The 18,896-nt window shown below is 41.1% G+C and overlaps 2 protein-coding genes across 3 annotated transcripts in view; one reads left to right on the forward strand and one right to left on the reverse strand.

Annotated features, from left to right (window-relative positions):
• Window positions 1-9,456, reverse strand: part of extl3 (exostosin-like glycosyltransferase 3) — a 29,782-nt gene extending 20,326 nt beyond the window's left edge. Inside the window, exon 1 of the mRNA XM_079525370.1 lies at window positions 9,227-9,456. The gene's annotated coding sequence lies outside the window, so the exon portion shown is untranslated. The remainder of the gene's footprint in view (window positions 1-9,226) is intronic.
• A 723-nt stretch (window positions 9,457-10,179) lies between these two features.
• On the forward strand, window positions 10,180-18,847 carry riox1 (ribosomal oxygenase 1). 2 transcript variants are annotated; one of them, XR_013792004.1, is made up of 16 exons: window positions 10,180-10,338; window positions 11,764-11,925; window positions 12,299-12,438; window positions 13,130-13,229; window positions 13,451-13,564; window positions 14,017-14,123; window positions 14,640-14,747; window positions 15,040-15,074; window positions 15,880-16,058; window positions 16,590-16,694; window positions 16,799-16,940; window positions 17,525-17,645; window positions 17,858-17,957; window positions 18,040-18,126; window positions 18,229-18,528; window positions 18,579-18,847. XR_013792004.1 is itself a non-coding variant. In XM_079525371.1 (15 exons), the coding sequence occupies exons 1-15, from the start codon at window positions 10,249-10,251 to the stop codon at window positions 18,286-18,288; spliced, it is 1,650 nt and encodes a 549-aa protein (XP_079381497.1). In that variant the 5' UTR covers window positions 10,180-10,248; the 3' UTR covers window positions 18,289-18,847. The 2 variants fall into 2 exon arrangements, 1 of the variants encoding a protein (XP_079381497.1); XM_079525371.1 differs by having other exon boundaries at window positions 18,229-18,847.
• The last annotated feature ends 49 nt before the right edge of the window (window positions 18,848-18,896 follow it).

Below are 18,896 nucleotides of genomic sequence, written 5' to 3' on the forward strand. Positions count from 1 at the left end.
AGTGCTTGCTAATGCAGTAGCTGGAACACAGGCCTCCAGTGGAGATGTTGGTGAGCAGCTGTGCCTCAGCTGCAATTTCACAACTCAAGTCATCATCATCATCACCGGTTCTGCCACCTGATGGCCCTCTGCTTCAGCATGGTCAAATTGTTGATTAATTATAATTTCATGGTTGACATAGAGGTAGGCTGTTCTCGGTGTGGAGAGAACAAACGGAGGTAGATGTGGGCAGCTGCAGGGGAGGGCGCAGTCAGAGGGCTATGTGAGGAGAGCAGCTGTTCCCACCATGGTTCATGGCTCAGATGCAGACTGATCACTGAACTGCCCAGAGGGCCTCTCTCTCTCTCCCCATGCTCCAGTACAGAGACAAGCATTGCCATCAAAAAACCTAACCCATTGATGTCCTATTGAATTTCAATATTGGGTTTCAAAAATGTATTCAAAACAATGCATTACATTAAAACCAAATATCTGTGACTGTCTTAATTGTGGATTTCAGGACACGTATTTGTACAAACCCGACTAGATGGCTGGGCGTAGAGTGAATCACTTTACTAAGAATATAACTCATTTACATATTCTGATATCTTTCCAGCAGGCTCCCGCATTGAGACTCAAAGCTGCACTAGAGTGTTGTTTCACTGGGTGCCATTTATGCAACATGGGACAGGCTAAAGGACCGTCCTCCTAATAACAATGACATTAACTCTTATCAACCGTCTTTAGACGATTTAAAATATCTCTACCTCATTTGGGATGACAACGTCAGCTGACAGCTGAAAAGTAGCGGAAAAACAGATCTCATAATAACGGCCCACCGCAGTATAAATCTACATCGTGTTCGTGCTGCCCTTCTAATGCTGTCATTTAAAGCAGATTGCTTTGCAACTGATGACAATGAGGCTTGTTATGATGGGCAGTCTTTGCATGATTATAGCCCAGCGCACAAGCAATTAGAGGGCTCCGCATGCCAACTACCTTCTACTCACCACAGAATCATTGTGTGTGCGTGCGCGCGGGGTGGAGTGGGGGGCAGGGGGAGGACAGAAGTGAAATAAGGATATAGTTAGGTATGGGTGCAGATGGAAGAAAAAGAAAAAAGAAAAAAAGGCCCAAACTGAAGCAATCCAACTCCTTGCAACAAAATAGTTTTAAAGGACATGTCACACCAATGCAACTGCTGCCATTGGGGGTAATGTTTCATGCAACTACCGTTTGGTAGTAAGGAGTTGCATGGCGAATAATTGGTGCGGTTTGGGCCTTACTGACAGATGGGCCTTGGGCACCTTTCAAAACCGAAAGCTCCCTCAGTGTTTTACAGCTCACCCAGGAGGAAAATTCCTGTCAAGTCCTTGTGGGACTGGACAGGTGTGCAGTTGAAGGACACAAACCAAGGTGAAAATCTAGTCCAAAACGCTGGTAAACTAACTCAACGGTGAACTATGTAATTACTAATTAGCATGGTAATGAGGGCAGGTGTCAGTGGCTAATATCAAACTTTTACATTTCAAGGACCCCCCTTAACTCTCACAGTATACAAATGGAACCAACGGGACCCGTTATGGTCCTTTTATAAACCCCCCAAGGAACCCTGAGAGTCCCTGGACCACACTCTGAGAACCACTTGTATACGTGGTGAAACATATTTGCTGTGGTGACAGTATATGTCATCTCCTGGGTAATAGGTGTGTAGGGGATGATAAACAAAATGCATTGTGCCGGCATGACAACAACCAGTGGTAGTCTGACAGACACGCCAACGCTTATGACTGCGTTACGGGCTGGGGCACAATATGCCACTACAGAGTGAGGCATCACACTTTCCACATGCTGAGATGTCAAACAATTAGACTGGACAAGCGTCTATCATCAATCTTATATTCATTACAGAACAGCTCCACAACCATGTCTAATGAACTTCATCTGACAAAATAAATAATATTAAATAACAATAAATGTAAAAATAAATCAATGTAAAAAATAGTTTTTTTGTTGCACATTTTCCATCACTGACCACTCATCATACTGTGTAAATATGTGTTTTACATGTCCTTTACTGACCCTAAACTCCTTTTAGCTTTCTTTTCACTGGAAAGGATTACCTGTAGGAATGGGCGATATGGACAAACCGTATATCATAATATGTACGACCAAAAATATCTATTTTCGTTATTTCTGAAGATTCTTGAAGAAATGGAAATGCTTAAAGGGTAAGACCACTTTTGTAGAGGTTTGGGTTGTGTAGTTACCTTGCCATGATGTAACTCCAAATGTGGACAAGAAATCAAAAATAATTTCTCCAGTGATTAGAAATTGATAATTCAAAATATGCTCCTCATTGACTTACATTGTACGCTGAAACAGCTCTCAAAGTCACTCTTTTAGTACGTAAACAAACACAAACAAAGTTGTTATAGACAATATAGAGCAACACCAAAACTCATGTGGTTTTATTTCTTCATAAAAATGGTAACTTCCTGTTGATTTTACTATATGAAGATCTGGATCCGGATCCATGGATCCAGTCCGGGTTTTCTTCTGAATAAAAATGGACAAATCAACAGGAAGTTACCATTTTTATGAAGAAATAAAACCACATGAGTTTTGGTGTTGCTCTATATTGTCTGAAACAACTTTGTTTGTGTTTGTTTACGTACTAAAAGAGTGACTTTGAGAGCTGTTTCAGCGTACAATGTAAGTCAATGAGGAGCATATTTTGAATTATCAATTTCTAATCACTGGAGAAATGATTTTTGATTTCTTGTCCACATTTGGAGTTACATCATGGCAAGGTAACTACACAACCCAAACCTCTACAAAAGTGGTCTTACCCTTTAAGTATAAATCCCAAAAAAGGCAACACTTATGCCCATCTCAGGTCACAATATCAATGGAATATTGATACATTGCCTCGCCCTGGCTACCATGTCATGTGTTCTTTCTTGTTCAGTGCGAATTATAAACACATCTAAGAATGTTTTTAAATTAAGTCGTACTGACTTGTACAGGTACACAGAGAAACTCCAGCCCAAGATTTCTGGTGTGTTCATGTGGCGATGTAAAGCGCCTTCTGCATTGTCTGACATGTCATCTTCACCGGGCATTCCTGAGTTAGCTGGATAGCTGATTGGCATTTGACCCTTTCATTACCAAAATCTAATTACAGGCTGCCACACGGTACTCATCTAACCCTCTAAGCGTGCATAATTAGGTTACTCGGAAAGGAAAGTGGGATTGAAGAGATTCTAAGAGAGGAAATCATACAAAACAAAAAAACGTCTCTATACTGAGATTCTGCTCTGAATGATTTGACCAAAAACACCTCAAGCCAGGTAAAACTCAACACCAGCTCTTCCACACATTATGTCGAAGAGCACGCTAAGACGAGCCTCGCTTCCACTTTAGCCAAAGGCGAAAAATACAGCAAATGAGCCGGTAGTCTAGACACTGGCTGTGAGAGGAAATGTAAGCAAAAAAAATATGACACTATTCTGACTATTTTTAAAGTTTTGACTACAAAATAAGAAGATTATTAGAATAGATAGCTCCAAAGTAAATTCATGAGTACTTGGGCTTGCTCCATGTCCCTATTAAAAAATATTCTTGCCTCAATTCAACTGGGGTTGAACATTTTTATGGGTCTCTGTATTTTTTGTTTCCTACATTTTGTTTTTAATTATAGTTTCAAAACATTTTCTAAAAACACTCACAGAACTGCAAAACTTTTCATGAATTAACATTTTTTTTCTCCAATAATTTCATGAAGAAATCGAAGACAAATCAAATCTAAGAAATTCCATAAATTAGAGAACAAATGTTTAAGTAGTAGTGAAATTAAAGCTCACAACACGGCACGAAGTGATGCGTTGTGAGCTTGTAAACCTGCTATTTTCACTAGTTGGGGTCCCGGGGACCCGGGGAGACATCTAGTTTGGGTCCCGGGGACCCGGGGAGACATCGAAGTTCTCTTTTGGGTCACAGGCTAAAAGGTTGGGAACCACTGTGCCAGAGGGGAAAATAATCTGATACAGAAAGGACCAGATGAGTTCCAGTCCATTTCTCACTAGAATATTTATGGATGGAAAACCTGCCAACACTTTGTGTTAATAAACACATGCTTCATGCCCTGTTAGCTCGAGAGCTACAGTCACATCCGTTACACAGAGCTGCTCCAGATAGTGGCTTGTACATGATTTCAGCAGGGGAAAAAAAAAATCAAGGCCACTTGTATGACAGAGAGACATGACAATGCAATGGAATGAAATGAACTGCGTTGGTCCTCCGCCCTGCAGCTGCATTCCAATCACAGCCCTCTCTCTCTCACACACACACACACACACACACTTGTGCATTCCGTTAACAGGACTCACTGCTTGCCATGAGCATCGTGGATTTAAGGCTTAACTGCAAATGCAACAATGTTCGTGCATTGCCTGAATTTGCCCCCCACATGCGCACACACACACACACACAAACAGCTGCAACCATACTGTATTCTATACTTCTCAAGCATGTATGCACAATTAAACTTGTATGTGTGTGGGACGAGAACTGCCCATAGATCCGAAGTCCCGTTAGTCCGAACATGCATTAAGGTTGGCGAACATGCACTGCTCCCGTGCTTGCGGTTATGTTTAGGTTAGGGTTAGAGATGTGTGGCTCACTCGGTTGATTCCCCCCTGTGGTGTCCATTGTCCTTGCACCCCATGTTTCAGTGTGTATAGTTGTAAATAAAAATACCCTGTGTATGCACCAATGTCACAATGACAAATTGTTTATTGTATTTGGTCATTCAAGAGATTCTGGCGTCACTGCTGTTTGCCCCTAAACTGGACACGATCACCCTCCCAGATGCAATGCAAAGTAGCTGTGCTCATGCCATTTAATATGCTGTGCTAAATGAAAACACTCTCCCAACGCAATTAATCAGGAGCTGGGGATGTCGTACAGGCGTTCACTATGCAATTTTCAAGGGCAGGGCGACCTTAATTAGTCTGTTGAGCTGTAATTGTGCATTATCAGTGGAAAAGGGAATCCAGCCGTCACAAAACAAGTGGGCACGTCAACAGCTTTAGTATTACCACAGTCCCTACGAGACAGGAAGAATGAGCAGGGGTGGGCCTTTTTGAAGTGTATATTTATATAACTTTTTGTTAGATCCTAATTATACTAAGCAGATGTATGTAGGTTACATGTTCACATGTTCTTTATGCAGATAATAGTAACTTACATACAGTATATTGCTTGCCACAAATGATAGGAGCCTATTTAGCATGTTGTTTACACAGATACTAGGTTTGTATACTTTCTATACTTTGTTTTCTTTTCTTTGCCCTTTAAGTGACCATTTTCCTGTAGTTTGTTGACAATGGTTCATGCCACTTACTCCTAGCACTGTAAATCGCTCTGGATTAGAGTGCCTGTCTGCTATGTCTACATTTTCTTCCAGAGTGGAGGCTTGCTTCAGTGATTGAATAGAAAGTGTCAAAGGAAATCTCTCTCACATGTTTTGTGCTGCAGTGCATTCGCTTGCTCCCTCTCTCTCTCACCATTTTGCCGTTTAACTGTGGCAATGTCCAAGGTGAGAGTGATGTAGCCCAGGCCAGGGCTGGCCCACATCTGTATTAACCACTTCGAACCTGGTGTTCCTATTTTGGGCATTTTAAGTGTCTTCATACACAAAAAATTAATAACAAGCTCTCAACGCATCTGGGTGTATTGTGACTGAACTTGTAGAATGTTGCTATTCTCATACGATACATTAAGGCTTGGAACAGAGAGTGGGTGCAACTAAAGCAGTCTGCATTGCAGGTAAGGACCATTGCCAATAAAAAGCTGGCCCATCTACATCTCCTTTTATGGAATCCTAACATCCTAAAACAAATTCAATGAGTACATATTTGATATTGACGTAAGGCAGGCTCTCAGAATATACACAGCAGCAGCTAGTGGGGTACTTTGAACTCATCCAGCAATTTGGGAAGCTCAGGTAAACTGATGCCAAACAAAGGTTTTATCCCCCCACCCCATTTCAAATTAACGTCCTAACGCAACACGTTTAACTGAATTGTGTCCTCTATTAATTGCACTCAGTCTCAACAAGTGAATCGAATTCAGAGGTCCCTGCCAATCCCTGTTCATAGTGTTTCCAGTTTCCACCTCTCCCCTGTGTCAAGTTCAACTTTGCCAAGCACTGCAAACTCAACACACTTTGGCTGAAGCCATAAATAGGACCAGCCGGTGAGCCATGATATTCACAGAAAGACATAGGATAGTCAAAGTCTAGATGAAACTCGTGAGCCATTAAAATGTGTGGAACACTGTCCTTGTTCTGCAGTAGACCAATTTAAACTCAACCCACTTTGCAGAGCTGGCAGCAAGGTTCTCTTTATGTTAAACTGCCACCAGTTTGTCCTTTGAGATGTGCAAAAGACTACGTTTATTTTAGTACCCACAGCACAACTGTTCGAATAGTCAGTAATCTGGCTCCAAAAAACTTATTTTATACATTATACTTTTGTAAAAAGTTATTATTCTTTATTAAACCAAATATAGTAAGATACCTGTCAAATATCTCTGCATATATTTCAACAGCACACATCCATATACTTCATGTGAATCAACATTATAATTCCTCTTTTTTGGTTCCATCTACGCAGTAAATTTGACCTGTCATTCCTTTACTGGGACATCCTTTGGCCATGTCCATGCATGGTCCAACAGGTTTGGTTGCAAGCATCCAGGGAAGAAACAGTTAGTGTTAACACAGAATAATTAATAGATGTGCCCACCCAGCCAGTCCTGACAAATAAATCTGCTTGTTATCTCACTACAGCTGTGGCAGGAAAGCCACTTTCTGTTGCTTCTTGAAAGCATTTTCCTCCCCTCTCCCCTCCCAGCCCATGCTAACAGTCCCAGACCATAACAGATTGACTCAGCCCCTTGACAACAGCTGCCAGTCCCCCTGACATGCTTCGTCCTCCAGACACTGATGGATTTAGGGAGGGGAACCAGACTGATTACTGCCCCAGCCATGGTGTGCCACCCCTCAAAAGAGATTGTACCTCAGAGTTAGGGCTAGCACTGCCACTGATTATTGATTAACACACTGCTAACTGATAGCATAGACACAAGTTCAATAGGTAACTCCAACAAATGATGCAATGCATGACAAATTTGGCCCATGTTATGGTAAAAGTATTTTACTGCTTACAAACACAAAGTGGAAATGGTTCAACTTTTCATGAGTCATCATGACTTATATTTAGGTTTGTTCTCGTCCATCTGAACATACTTTTGGCTAGTCTGGTTTAATGACTTGTTAGTGGGTGGACGTTTGCATGTAAGTTACCTTTAGTTTAAATGAGCATACTTTTTTCTTTTTTTAAATCAAAATAATTCAGTGTTAGACAAATTAGCCAAAGACGAGCCCCGCCATCAGTAAACAGCTGGTACATTGGTCTATCTTCATCACAGTAACTAGTGCTCCAAGGAACATTTAAAAAAAACAGTGGTGTTTGGTGTCCCCCACGGGACCCCAGGTTCAGCTTCTGTGTTTGCTTTAACAGAATAGGCTGGCATTCAAATATTTACTTTGCACTGTAACAAGGTTTATATTTAACAGCTTTCATCTTAACACATAGCCTTGAGTGTTCCCTGCTGCAACTGATGTCCATTGACTCCACGGCACTGACGGCAGTTGGGACAAATAAATGGATTTCAGAAACCCTTTTAGAAATACTATCCCCATAAGACACAACAATAGTATGTGTGCTGCTCTGCCTAATGTTGCCATCTCTCCCTGACATTCCCTCCCACACTGCTAAGAGTTCCCGCTACATCTGTTCATGTCAGACAGCCATTTATCTTTCTCCTGCCTCGTACAAAAAGACATCACGCCGTCAGTTGAAAAACTGTCCTTGGTATAGCCTGGTTGGTATAACACAAAACAACAGGTGTTCATTAATCTAGACAAGTGTAAATTCTTATCACAGAGCAGGTCAGGTCATAACAGAAAGCTTGGTCAACAACTCTGTTTTGGGATTAATTCAAAAGCCATATCGACAGGACATCTACATTGTCATTTACATAGCATCATTGCAAGACCCCAGACTAATTTGATCTGGTTCCATTTTCATGAACTATAGCTTATGAAAAGCTGCTTGTGAGCAATAGGAAGAGGGTCATTTCTGTGGGAATGAAAGTAGTGAGATTCAATCAGCATTCAGCAGAATCAATTTGGCACAGTAATACTCACACTAACTGGATTTTTTAGATAATGAACCAATTCATAAACCCAAAGTTTGGGTGTTTAAGAATCTTACAACTTAATAATTGTTCACCGAGGACTTGCTCCCCGCCTCCCACCACTCACTCTCGCGCGCACGCACGCGAACCCAAAGCTTGAATTGTTTTTTTAGGTAGTTGGTTGCTCAAAGAGGTAGTTTGTCGCGCTATCAAAACATTAAACCGTTTGGAAAGTGAAATATATTCCAAAACATACGGAACTATTGTCAGACACTTCTCATTCAGTCACAGAGAGGGGGAGAGGCTAGAGCTAAAGTACCGGCTTATGACCAGAGGAGGCTGTGTAACAACCTCGGAATGGGTCAGAATGAAGGCCCCCCCATTACAAATCAGTTTTAGTGGGGTGACTGATTGTAGGGTCCCGACTCCCAACCCTTAACGTGGCTCAGGGAGTGGGGCCGATGGACACGGCGGGGCGGGGGTCCCCTTGAAAACCTAAACACCGACAACAGAAAAACCGACGCCTACCAGCACCACATCATCAACCCGGCGCAAGGTTGACGTGTGATAGTGCCCAGTGTGTGAGATCAAAGCAAATCCAGTCTGTCGCGTCGACGTTGTTCAGCAGAGGCTCCAAACAGCACACAACAAACTGACCAGTGACCCAAAGTCTCTGCTAAATCGAACTACCTCCCTTCTACAGTCTACAGTACACATCTGATGGTCATTTGGGGGTAGGTAGATAGGTAGGGGAGGGGGGATATGGATACCGTTGACGCATCACAAAAAAGAAGATAAACAGTCAGAGCCTGAAGAAGGGAACAGGGTCCGAGGGGGGCGGTGGTGGAAAAGGGGGGTCCATATGTCTCGTCATCTGGCCAATTAGCTACTAGCCTGTTAGCCAGCACTAGTAGTAGTGGTCACAACACATTGAACACAAGCTGCATTTTGCTTCACGTTAGCTTCGGTAGCTACTCACCCCCAGTATCAGTCCACAGAATGTCCCCGCATCAAGACACAACACACAGACGGCCGGGAGGTTTTGTCAAAGAGGGGGTCGCACGTACGGTACGGCGACGCTGTCCGCGGCGAGGTGCGTGCGCTGGTGTAGCGTGTGTGTATGTGTACGTACGCGCGTTACATTCCCACTGGCAGCAGCAGCACGATTAAAAGCTGCATTGTTGGAGAGAGAGAGATGGCTGGAGCAAATAGCAAACACCAAAGCATTCTGGGAGGTGTTGATTAACCGTGGTAAGGAATGTTGGGAACTTGCCCCATCTGGTGGCCAGAGGAAGTACTGCACCTTTTACTAGCGATTTTATTATACACTCATTACTACGCACATGGATAAAATCACTGTCTGTCAGTGGTTCTCAGTCCTCTTCTCAAAGTGTAGAAATTGAACTATACGCCCCTCAAGGAACCCTGAGCCCCTGAGGGTCCCTGAGTGGAGTGGATGAAATGAAGTGAGTGAGTCACTGTGAGTGAGTGAGTGAATGACATTCATCAAGAGGGATTTATTTGTCTCTCGTTCATCTAGTTATATAAGCAGCACAAGCAGTGCAATGTTGGTGTGGTGTGGATTTGTTTTTACAGAGCTTGTCCAAACACCAATTTCCAGAATTGATAGATTCATATATTGTTTTACAATGTAATTTAAAATGATATGTTTCCCTGTGTAAGTAATACTGTAATGAAGGCAAGACAATTAAGACAAGGGGCAGCCATAATCCCATAACGAAAGAGAAATGTTGACAGTGTTAATTGTGATCAACAAGGTGTTTGGAGATTGAAGGCAGTTATTTATTATGTATTAATTTATTTACATACTTATTTGTGTGCTTTTCAGGAGAGCCTTAAATAAATAAATAAATAAACTCCTGTTGAGTGTCATCGTGGCCAGTATGTGACTATGTGGCGCTAGTGGGCACGCGGCGCATTGTGGTAAAAGAAGAACATTCAGCACCGGTCGCAGGCTGATGACGCTTCCACCACTGGAAAATGGAGAGAAAACACATGTCTGCGTTTGAACTGTATAAAACTTTGCAACCAGGAGGTTTGCCTCCTGCTGCTAAGAAGCGCAATTTGCAGGTAAAATATACATATACATTTGTCTTTAGATTAGTTAGTAATTTGGCCCATCTGATTCTTTAGTATCGTGGGTGGCAAAGGCAAACGCGTCAGAGCCAGGATCAAGAAAGGAGGGATCATACTGCTGTTGATTCTTAAAAGAAAGCACAGTAAATGTCTGAAATGTTGTGGAAATTGGAAGTATAAAGTAGCATGACGTGGGAATACTCGGGTAAAGAAGTACCTCTAAATTGCATTTTTTTTTAAGGTTCAGCTTCACCCAGCTGATGGCTGCTCAGATGTTTTATTTATTGAATCTTAATTCTTAATTGAATCTTATTGAATCTGAATTGAATGAATGGTTTATTTTGGTCGTTGTTTACAAATCAATACTGGAAATTCATGACCAAAAAAAAGGCATAGGCTGAAGCATAGTGCTTATATTCTTTCCTTATCCTATACAATCCTTAAAAACAAGACATTTTAATAATTCAAAATAAAATGATCATAACCATCACAACCAATAATTCAGCTAGCCAATCTACATCGTCACTTTGTGAGCTTGTAGATTGGCCATTTCTCAAAATAGTAAAACATGGCAAAGAAGTTTAGGTATAAGGGGTAAGGCAGCACGCAATATAGGGCCATGGCCCCTAGAATATCTGTAATTGTGCATACATTTCATGTATTCCAAATACACAGCCATAGATCTGACCTGCACGGCATAAATCTGCTCCGCACGGCGTGTGTACTCTCACCCAATAATTAATTCCTAAGACTTGGAGTCAGATATTGTCCTCTAGTCTCATATCCATTTGACAGTTCTAGCAGAAAAGGTGCGTTTAGTAAAATATCTCCACTTTTCCACAAGAAGGGACTTATCTATAGCTGTGTATTTGGAATACATGAAATGTATTTAAGATCACAGACATTCTAGGGCTAATGGGCTATGAGCTACAGTTGGAGGCCATCGATATTGTCCTTTTCTTTTTGCTGAGGTTTGCGTGATCTGCGCAAAAGGACAGTTAACCCATTTTGGGCGGGAACCCCTTTTGGTGTTTTAAACATTATGTTATAATTTAGCTATTGAAAAATAGCAGATCTACAAGCTCATAGCGCGCCACCGAGTGGCGCGCTACGAGCTTGTAGGTCTGCTATTTTTGAAAAATCGTGAAAATTTAGAAGGATTTTTTTCAGGATTTAGAAGGATTTTTAAAAGTTTTGAGGTCAGGCCTAAATGGGTCAAATGATAAGGGACTATATCGGTGGCACCCAACTGTAAGATCACAGACATTCTAGGGCTAATGGGCTATGAGCTATGAGCTCAGGGAGATTGTATCCCAGAAGGCTTCTCTCCCTGACCCATGCAGTACAGTATTTGAGTACTACTGTACATGCACTAGCACATTCCACCACTGCTTACTGGGTAACTTGTATGCTTCTCAGGCAATGGCGAAGAAGAAAAAGAGAAGGGAGAATGCAGTTGAAACCACCAAAGCCTTCCCACAAGCCACCACAAAGGCCAAAAACAAAATGCGCAAGAAGCTCTCTAAACTTCTTCCGCCAGTAGAAGATGTAGAAGAGAGTACTTTAAACGGTGTTCCAGAGGTAAGTCTTCATATAAGTCCATGTGTGAGAGTTAAGATTCCAGGATTTATGGAGGTCTCTTCTCTCTTAGATACCTGGCAGTCAAGACCAAGACGAAATCAGTTTTAATCCTGATTGAGACCATGACAAAATAATTATCTTTTTCAAAAGATTTAAAGTAATCAAGTGGTAATTATGTATTTCTAGATTAAATCTGAGCATTAACCCAAACCGATACTAATGACAGTAAATCTCTTAAAGGGCAACTTCACCCCTTTTGCAGCTATATGTGGGGTCCACATATATATATATTAAAAAAAAACATGACAACAAATAAGACAGACAATCACTGATTTAAAATCTGAAAATGACAATTTTCTTTCTTTCAATACAGGAAGAGCAGTGTGTGAATACTTTTGGTGAATCCCTCGAACGTTTTCTGGTTGACTTGGGAAAAGTGAACAACAGTAAGGAGAGAGCGAGTAAATTGTTCCAGTGGCTCATTCACCCGGTCCCTGCCAAGACCTTCTTCAGGTACTACTAATTATGTGTATAATAAAATACTGATGTCGCTGCAAGAACATAATTGCCTACCAACACAAATATTCATTCATATTTGTGTATAGAATCTGTGCTGTGATCATAGATAGGGTGGGAAATCATCGAATTTGCCTACATTTATAATTGTATAAACTTGCTTGAATTTTGAATAATGGAAACTGGAAAGTGATAGAATTGATGTAGGTCTGTAGACATTAGACAATGGGTCGCATTTACAAAATGTTTCTTAATTTCTCCTTTTTGTTCTTTAGTAAAGCGGCTATGAAAAACCAACATATGGAGTACCTTGATTTTATGCCCTAGTTGTACCAGATGATGAATGCATATTGTCCCTAAATGGGATGTGCGTGTCTGTGCATGTTGATTTGCATAACATAAAAGGCAAGCCAACTTAGGGTCATGTGCTAATTAGCCAATAATGAAAAGCTTTTCATGCTCTGAAATAATAGTTTATTGTCATGTGTGGCTGAAGAAAGAAACGTTAATTTTGTATGAGGCCAAGTGTAATCTAATGCTTTACAATTATGATAATAACGGCTGAAAAGATTTTACCATGGCTTTAAATGGGACCAGACTGTATTTCTGACCTTTAAAAACCTGTACAAAACCCAGTATATTGATCGGAATGCTAACCGGATGATTTCATTCTATTGCTTTCTCTAAGGGACACCTGGGAAAGTAAACCTATTTTTGTCAAACGTAACAATCCAGATTACTACAAGGGACTGTTCTCCACAAAAGAGTTTGATTACATATTGAAAAATGTGAGGAACACACACACACACACACACACACACACACACACACACACACACACACACACACAGCTCATTATTTATCTATCTTGTACTACACTACATTTGACCCACTGATTTTTGAAACCTTTCACCATTGAGAGAGTGCAAATTGCTTATATTTGTTAAATTACATGTGTACACTATCTAAGCTAAATAAACAGATTTTACATTGAAATGTCTCACATCAGGAGGATGTTCAGTATGGAGTGAACTTGGATGTTACCAGCTACACAAATGGCAAAAGGACGACACACAATCCTCCCGGGAGAGCTCTGCCGTACACCGTATGGGACTTCTATGAGGTATGGTGTAGGCCCAGGGGCGCAACAGTTCAAACAAATCGAATCGAATAAAATATAGCCGCACACATCATGAAACACATCAATGGTGTTGTGCGGCACCATTGTACTAAAAGTGTATACATTAAATGGGGCTTAAGTGCGTAATCAGATTAATCAATTTAGACGATAAAAACTATTTTGTGTTTCATCAAATAATAAAAACGCGTTGCAGAGACAGTTTACTGTTTGCATAGCATTTCACCCTGTTCTAATTGTATACATTTATGAAATGGTTTTCCTTTCCTTTGTCCCATTCACTTGCTCTATCTTTGGATGCGGAATGCTGAATTGTGAAGTCATTTCGGCTATTTCATTCCATTTGGACCCCAAATGATGGCGCCTATGGCGGGTTGACAGGTTTCTAAAAATTGGACAGCAATCTCATATACTATGGTTTTCTGATCTCTTCCCAGAGTGGCTGCTCCCTCCGCATGCTGAATCCACAGGCGTTTTCCTCCACTATGTGGAGTTTTCTGTCCATCCTTCAAGAGAAGTTTGGCAGCATGGCAGGAGCCAATATGTGAGTATTAACCACCTTTAGTTGAAAATCTACAGTATCTATTTTGAAAACTTTAGAAAGAATATATATATTTTGTGTATAATGACATGCATGAAATGGGGCCACCAGGTTGAAAGTGGTTAAGGTAATAAATACATTGTATTTTGGGAGCATTTAAGACCTTCTCCTTTTATCTTATTTGATCGAGCACCCGTCGTGCTTGGATGTGCGTGCACCTCTTGACTGTGAAAGTGGTTAAGGGCCATCCAGCACAAGCAATATAACTATAGTCTATATTCTTGACTTGACCACTGGCATCGTTATAGTTGTGGTGTGGACTCTGTCATCCACTTGATTTAGTAGTTTAGGTAAGTATTGTAAATGGGGAAATAACAAATAAGTTAGAACGATTTTTAAAGTGTTGGTGTAGACAGCCCTTTACAATGAGAACGTAATTTGATCAAGTACGCCCACTGGTCTCTGTGTGAAATGCACATTTCATTTTGGCCAACTAATCAGTCAAATGTTTTCATCCAGGTATCTGACGCCCCCTGGAACACAGGGTTTTGCTCCACATTATGATGACATTGAGGCCTTTGTGGTTCAACTAGAGGGGAAGAAGCATTGGAGAGTTTACAACCCGAGGTGACTTTAAAAAACATTCCCAAGATCAGCAGAAAATGCACATTTTATTGTTATACTTCAACAAAATAACTGTATAGTAACAAACAAGACTAATTGATTGTTATTACAGTTGCAATCAAGTAGCCATTTTAATACATTTGGTTGGATAGTTTACTTTGACTTGTTAGAGCATCTGGTAGAATAGATTTATACTACATAAAAATGACACATTTCTTATTAGCCAATAGCCATTATATTTCCCTCCTGTCGGCTTAGGGGAAAAAGATCACATAAAATGTTTTGTTTTTATCAGGACTGAAGAGGAAGTATTGCCAGTGCTGTCAAGTCGTGAGTAGTAAAATGTTATACAGTGTACTTAAATAACTAGAGGTTCAGACCGCACCTGCACCTACATTGCACCGCCGATCTGACTGATTTATTATCCTTTGTGAGAATATGATTGAATCTCTTCAGGATATTAATATTCTGTCTATAAATAGCTAGAGTTCACACCTACGTCACACCGCCGATCCGACAACAATATGTCTCAGTCATAGTGTCGAGGGCTTTGTCAAATGTTGTACCCATTTGTCTGAGTCCCTTTTGTGCCCATACATGGAGATCCATGATGTCATACGCCCATACCCTGTATATTGGCATGCCCATATATGGGCATATTGTTTGGATCGGCGGTTCTGGACATATCGGTCGGATCGGCGGTTCCGGAAAACCGCATTGACTTCTGAGTCGGAGTGGCGTGGCCTGCCAGACGGTCCTCCCTTGAGCCAAATTTAATATTGGATTATTTTTGTTTGAAATCACCTGTATCACCTGTTAGTACATTGCATGAAGGCAATTAAAATGCCATATTTATGTGAAATCAATTATAGTAATGCCATACCTCAAAGTGCCCAAAAATGAAAAAATAAAATAAGATCTATTGCTCTTTTTTTGAAGTAAGGTTGTATAACTGGTCTTATAGACATGATGTAAATGAAAACCTTTTAGTAGGGCTACACTGCAATATAGTAGAAATGGAAGAAGTTCATGTATTTCTTTTTGTATAATTGCGGGATGCACTCTCTTTGAAAATCATAGGTAATGCTGTTAGAACCTATCTTGTCTCACAGGCCATTTTGCATTTGTCCTCCAGCTAACTTCGATCAGAAGGAGATCGGTAAGCCCATCTTGGAAGTGGTCCTAGAGGCCGGGGACCTCCTCTACTTCCCTCGGGGCTTCATCCACCAAGGAGATTGCCTCCCGGACGCCCACTCCCTGCACATCACCATCTCCTCATACCAGAAGAACAGCTGGGGAGAACTGCTCATGAAGGTTCTGCTCTCCCCTTTCCTTGTGTTGAAACTGCTTGATGTCAGGGAGGGATCGTACGGGACATTGTAACTAATGACAATTCCAAGATATTAGCTGAAAATAATAAAATACATTACCAGTTTAAATGCATGTTGCGGGGGGGGGGGGGGGGGGGGGGGGGGGGATAAAATATAGTTATTTTCACGATTACGGTAGATGGACTTTGATCAAGCTAAAATGCAATCAAAAAGTTCCTACAGACATTTAAAATTAATTACAAGGAGCCTACAATACATAAGCCTACAAGTGCTTGTTACTTTGAAGCACATACTTGTTTTCAAACACTAATTACTCGACCATTTTACTAGGGTTCACCCTGCTTACTCCAATGTTGAGACTGGAAAGAGTGTCTGCTAAATGCCTAAATTGTAATTGGAAATTATATATTGTATATTGCGCAATATAAGTGCTATCCTGCTACATTTGAACCATCAACATTAAGCTTTTTTAAATAACCTATTCAGCTGCTTATTGCTCTCTTTTGATGGCCAGATGGTCCCAGCAGCATTGGAAGTAGCAATGGAGGAGGACTTGGAGTTCAGACGAGGTTTGCCCCTGGACTACCTGACATACATGGGGGTACAACATTCTGACAAGGTGTGTTACATTTTATTCAGTTTTTATAACAGTCCCTTCTGGCAAGCATCGCCGTCCCCTCTGTTCTTATCAGTTATCCACTGATGAGAGGATGTGTTATATAGGATGACCCACGCAGGGCAGAGTTCATGTCTCACATCGAGAGCCTGATGAAGAAGCTGACTAGCTATGCCCCTGTGGACGCTTCAGTGGATCAGAAGGCCAGGGAGTTTCTCCATGACTGTCTGCCCCCCGCGCTTACTCCAGGTACCTAGCAGCATTAGTAGCTTTCTAGTCTTATCACTCATAGCACTGTGCATGTACACTGTATGCCTCACATTCACCCACACACCGATGGCAGAGGTGGCTGCCTCAAATTGCCAGGCCACTTGTCTGGAGCAGTAGAGTTCAGTGTTTTCTTAACCGTTTCCGTCCATCCGACGTGTCAGCACGTCCTAGGTGTCCCAATCGACGCGTACATCCGACGTGTGAGGACGTCTTAGCGCATACTCAATGATACGGGGCGAGATAAGAATATTCTTAGGATTACATTGTTAGACAATTGACACTGGGTGGAAAAATGGGTTACAAAAATCGTGGGATAAAAAGTTTGTAAAAACAATATTGGGATTAATTAACTGCAATTAATTTGCAATGCCCCCCCCCCCCCCCCACCTATCTGAAATGTGAACATTGCCAGCTCCTTAACTTTCAGATTTATATTGGCTAAAAAACCTACCACAAGTTTTTGTTATTGAAGATTATTCATTTAGAGGCTGTGATGATTTAACAGCAATTCTTCAAGTCATTCCTTATGCTTGAGGAACAAATGTAGTGTTTGTCACCCACAGGGGAATTTGTTACCAGTGTGGGGGGAGCCCCTGCCAGGTGGGGAGATGGAGGAACTGTAGGTGTGACTGCGAAGTTCAAAAGCCAGACGGAGGTTCGACTCATTCGTGACGGCTGTGCCAGGTAATACAACACAGTATTAAGGTTAAGGGTTACAACACAACTACTCCATAGTTGAAGTTGACCCAAAAAAATTGCATGGGTATAACTTTGACTCAATTCTTTATTGCATGTAAACTCTTTCTTGCTCTCCTACATTCTCAGCCAAATAAAGAAAGTATGAAGTTGAGGACTTTCAATTGTTTTGTTTTATGTAAATCCTCTCTTCTTTCCAGGCTATGCAGCGAAGGAGAGACTGTTCATCTATACTACACAACAGAAAACTCCAGAGTGTACCACAAAGATGAACACAAGAGCTTTGAAATAAAAACAGAAGTAGGAATTCTCAAAATCCTATTTGGTATCCATATTTGTATTTAAAATGTGGTAATGTAATAACCCTTTAATCCCTTTGCAGTATACTGATGCCATGGAGTTTCTGATCCATTCATATCCTAAATTTGTGACGGTGGGAAGCTTACCCTGCGATACAGAAGACGACAGGGTACAGTACAAGAAATTATACACGCACTGTCCTTAAACAGGATACCACATATTCAATTCCATTTGTCAGTGAACCAGCCCTCATCAAGCACTTTTATTCCAGATCGATTTGGTTGAGCTGCTATTTGAGAGGGGGATTATCCACACTGGAAAACGCCTGTAGATGTCGTTCAAGGTTCTGGTGACTGCACAATAGGACGGAAATTGTGTTTGTACAAAGTAACATCTTGATTGCAAAATAATTTACGTCATGCTTGGTGGCTTGGTCTATTAGCTCTGTTGGAGCGGATGTGGTGGACAACATTTATGGATAACGTTTTTTTCCTCTTCTCAGTCTTACAAAAGAGGTTGGGAAGCCAATTGAATGCAATAATGTAAACTTTTACTGATTAGATATTTACTTGTCATCACAGTACCACCGTATGAACAAATACTAACATTTGATACTGGTAGTGCATTCAATTAAACACAATAGGCATGGAATTTCGCTACGAATGAAACACATTATCCCTCTTACTGTATTCCAAGCCTACTTTGTGTTAAATCAGTGCTTCTATGCACTAATAGTGCTACTAACACAGAACAAATTTTGCATCCAAACAGCTTCCCAACCTTGTCCCTTTGTTTTATTTTTGTGTGGCCTTGGCTTTTGGGAGTCTCTTCTCCGTGTTTCCTGGGTGGATGTCCAGTTAAGTATATCAAATAAATCATTTTTTGTTAAATGTTTCACCTCATTGTATCATGACAAAAACATAACAGACATACTGATGA

Source organism: Electrona antarctica (genome assembly GCF_951216825.1).
Source record: "Electrona antarctica genome assembly, chromosome: 17".
Taxonomy (NCBI): Eukaryota; Metazoa; Chordata; class Actinopteri; order Myctophiformes; family Myctophidae; genus Electrona; species Electrona antarctica.

Bases quoted from the DNA above. Each gene is read 5' to 3' on its own strand.
- riox1 (XM_079525371.1), top strand. From the start codon at position 10,249: ATGGAGAGAAAACACATGTCTGCGTTTGAACTGTATAAAACTTTGCAA. The intron at 10,339-11,763 runs GTAAAATATACA...TATGCTTCTCAG, and splicing joins CTAAGAAGCGCAATTTGCAG to GCAATGGCGAAGAAGAAAAA. The intron at 15,075-15,879 runs GTGAGTAGTAAA...TTTGTCCTCCAG, and splicing joins ATTGCCAGTGCTGTCAAGTC to CTAACTTCGATCAGAAGGAG.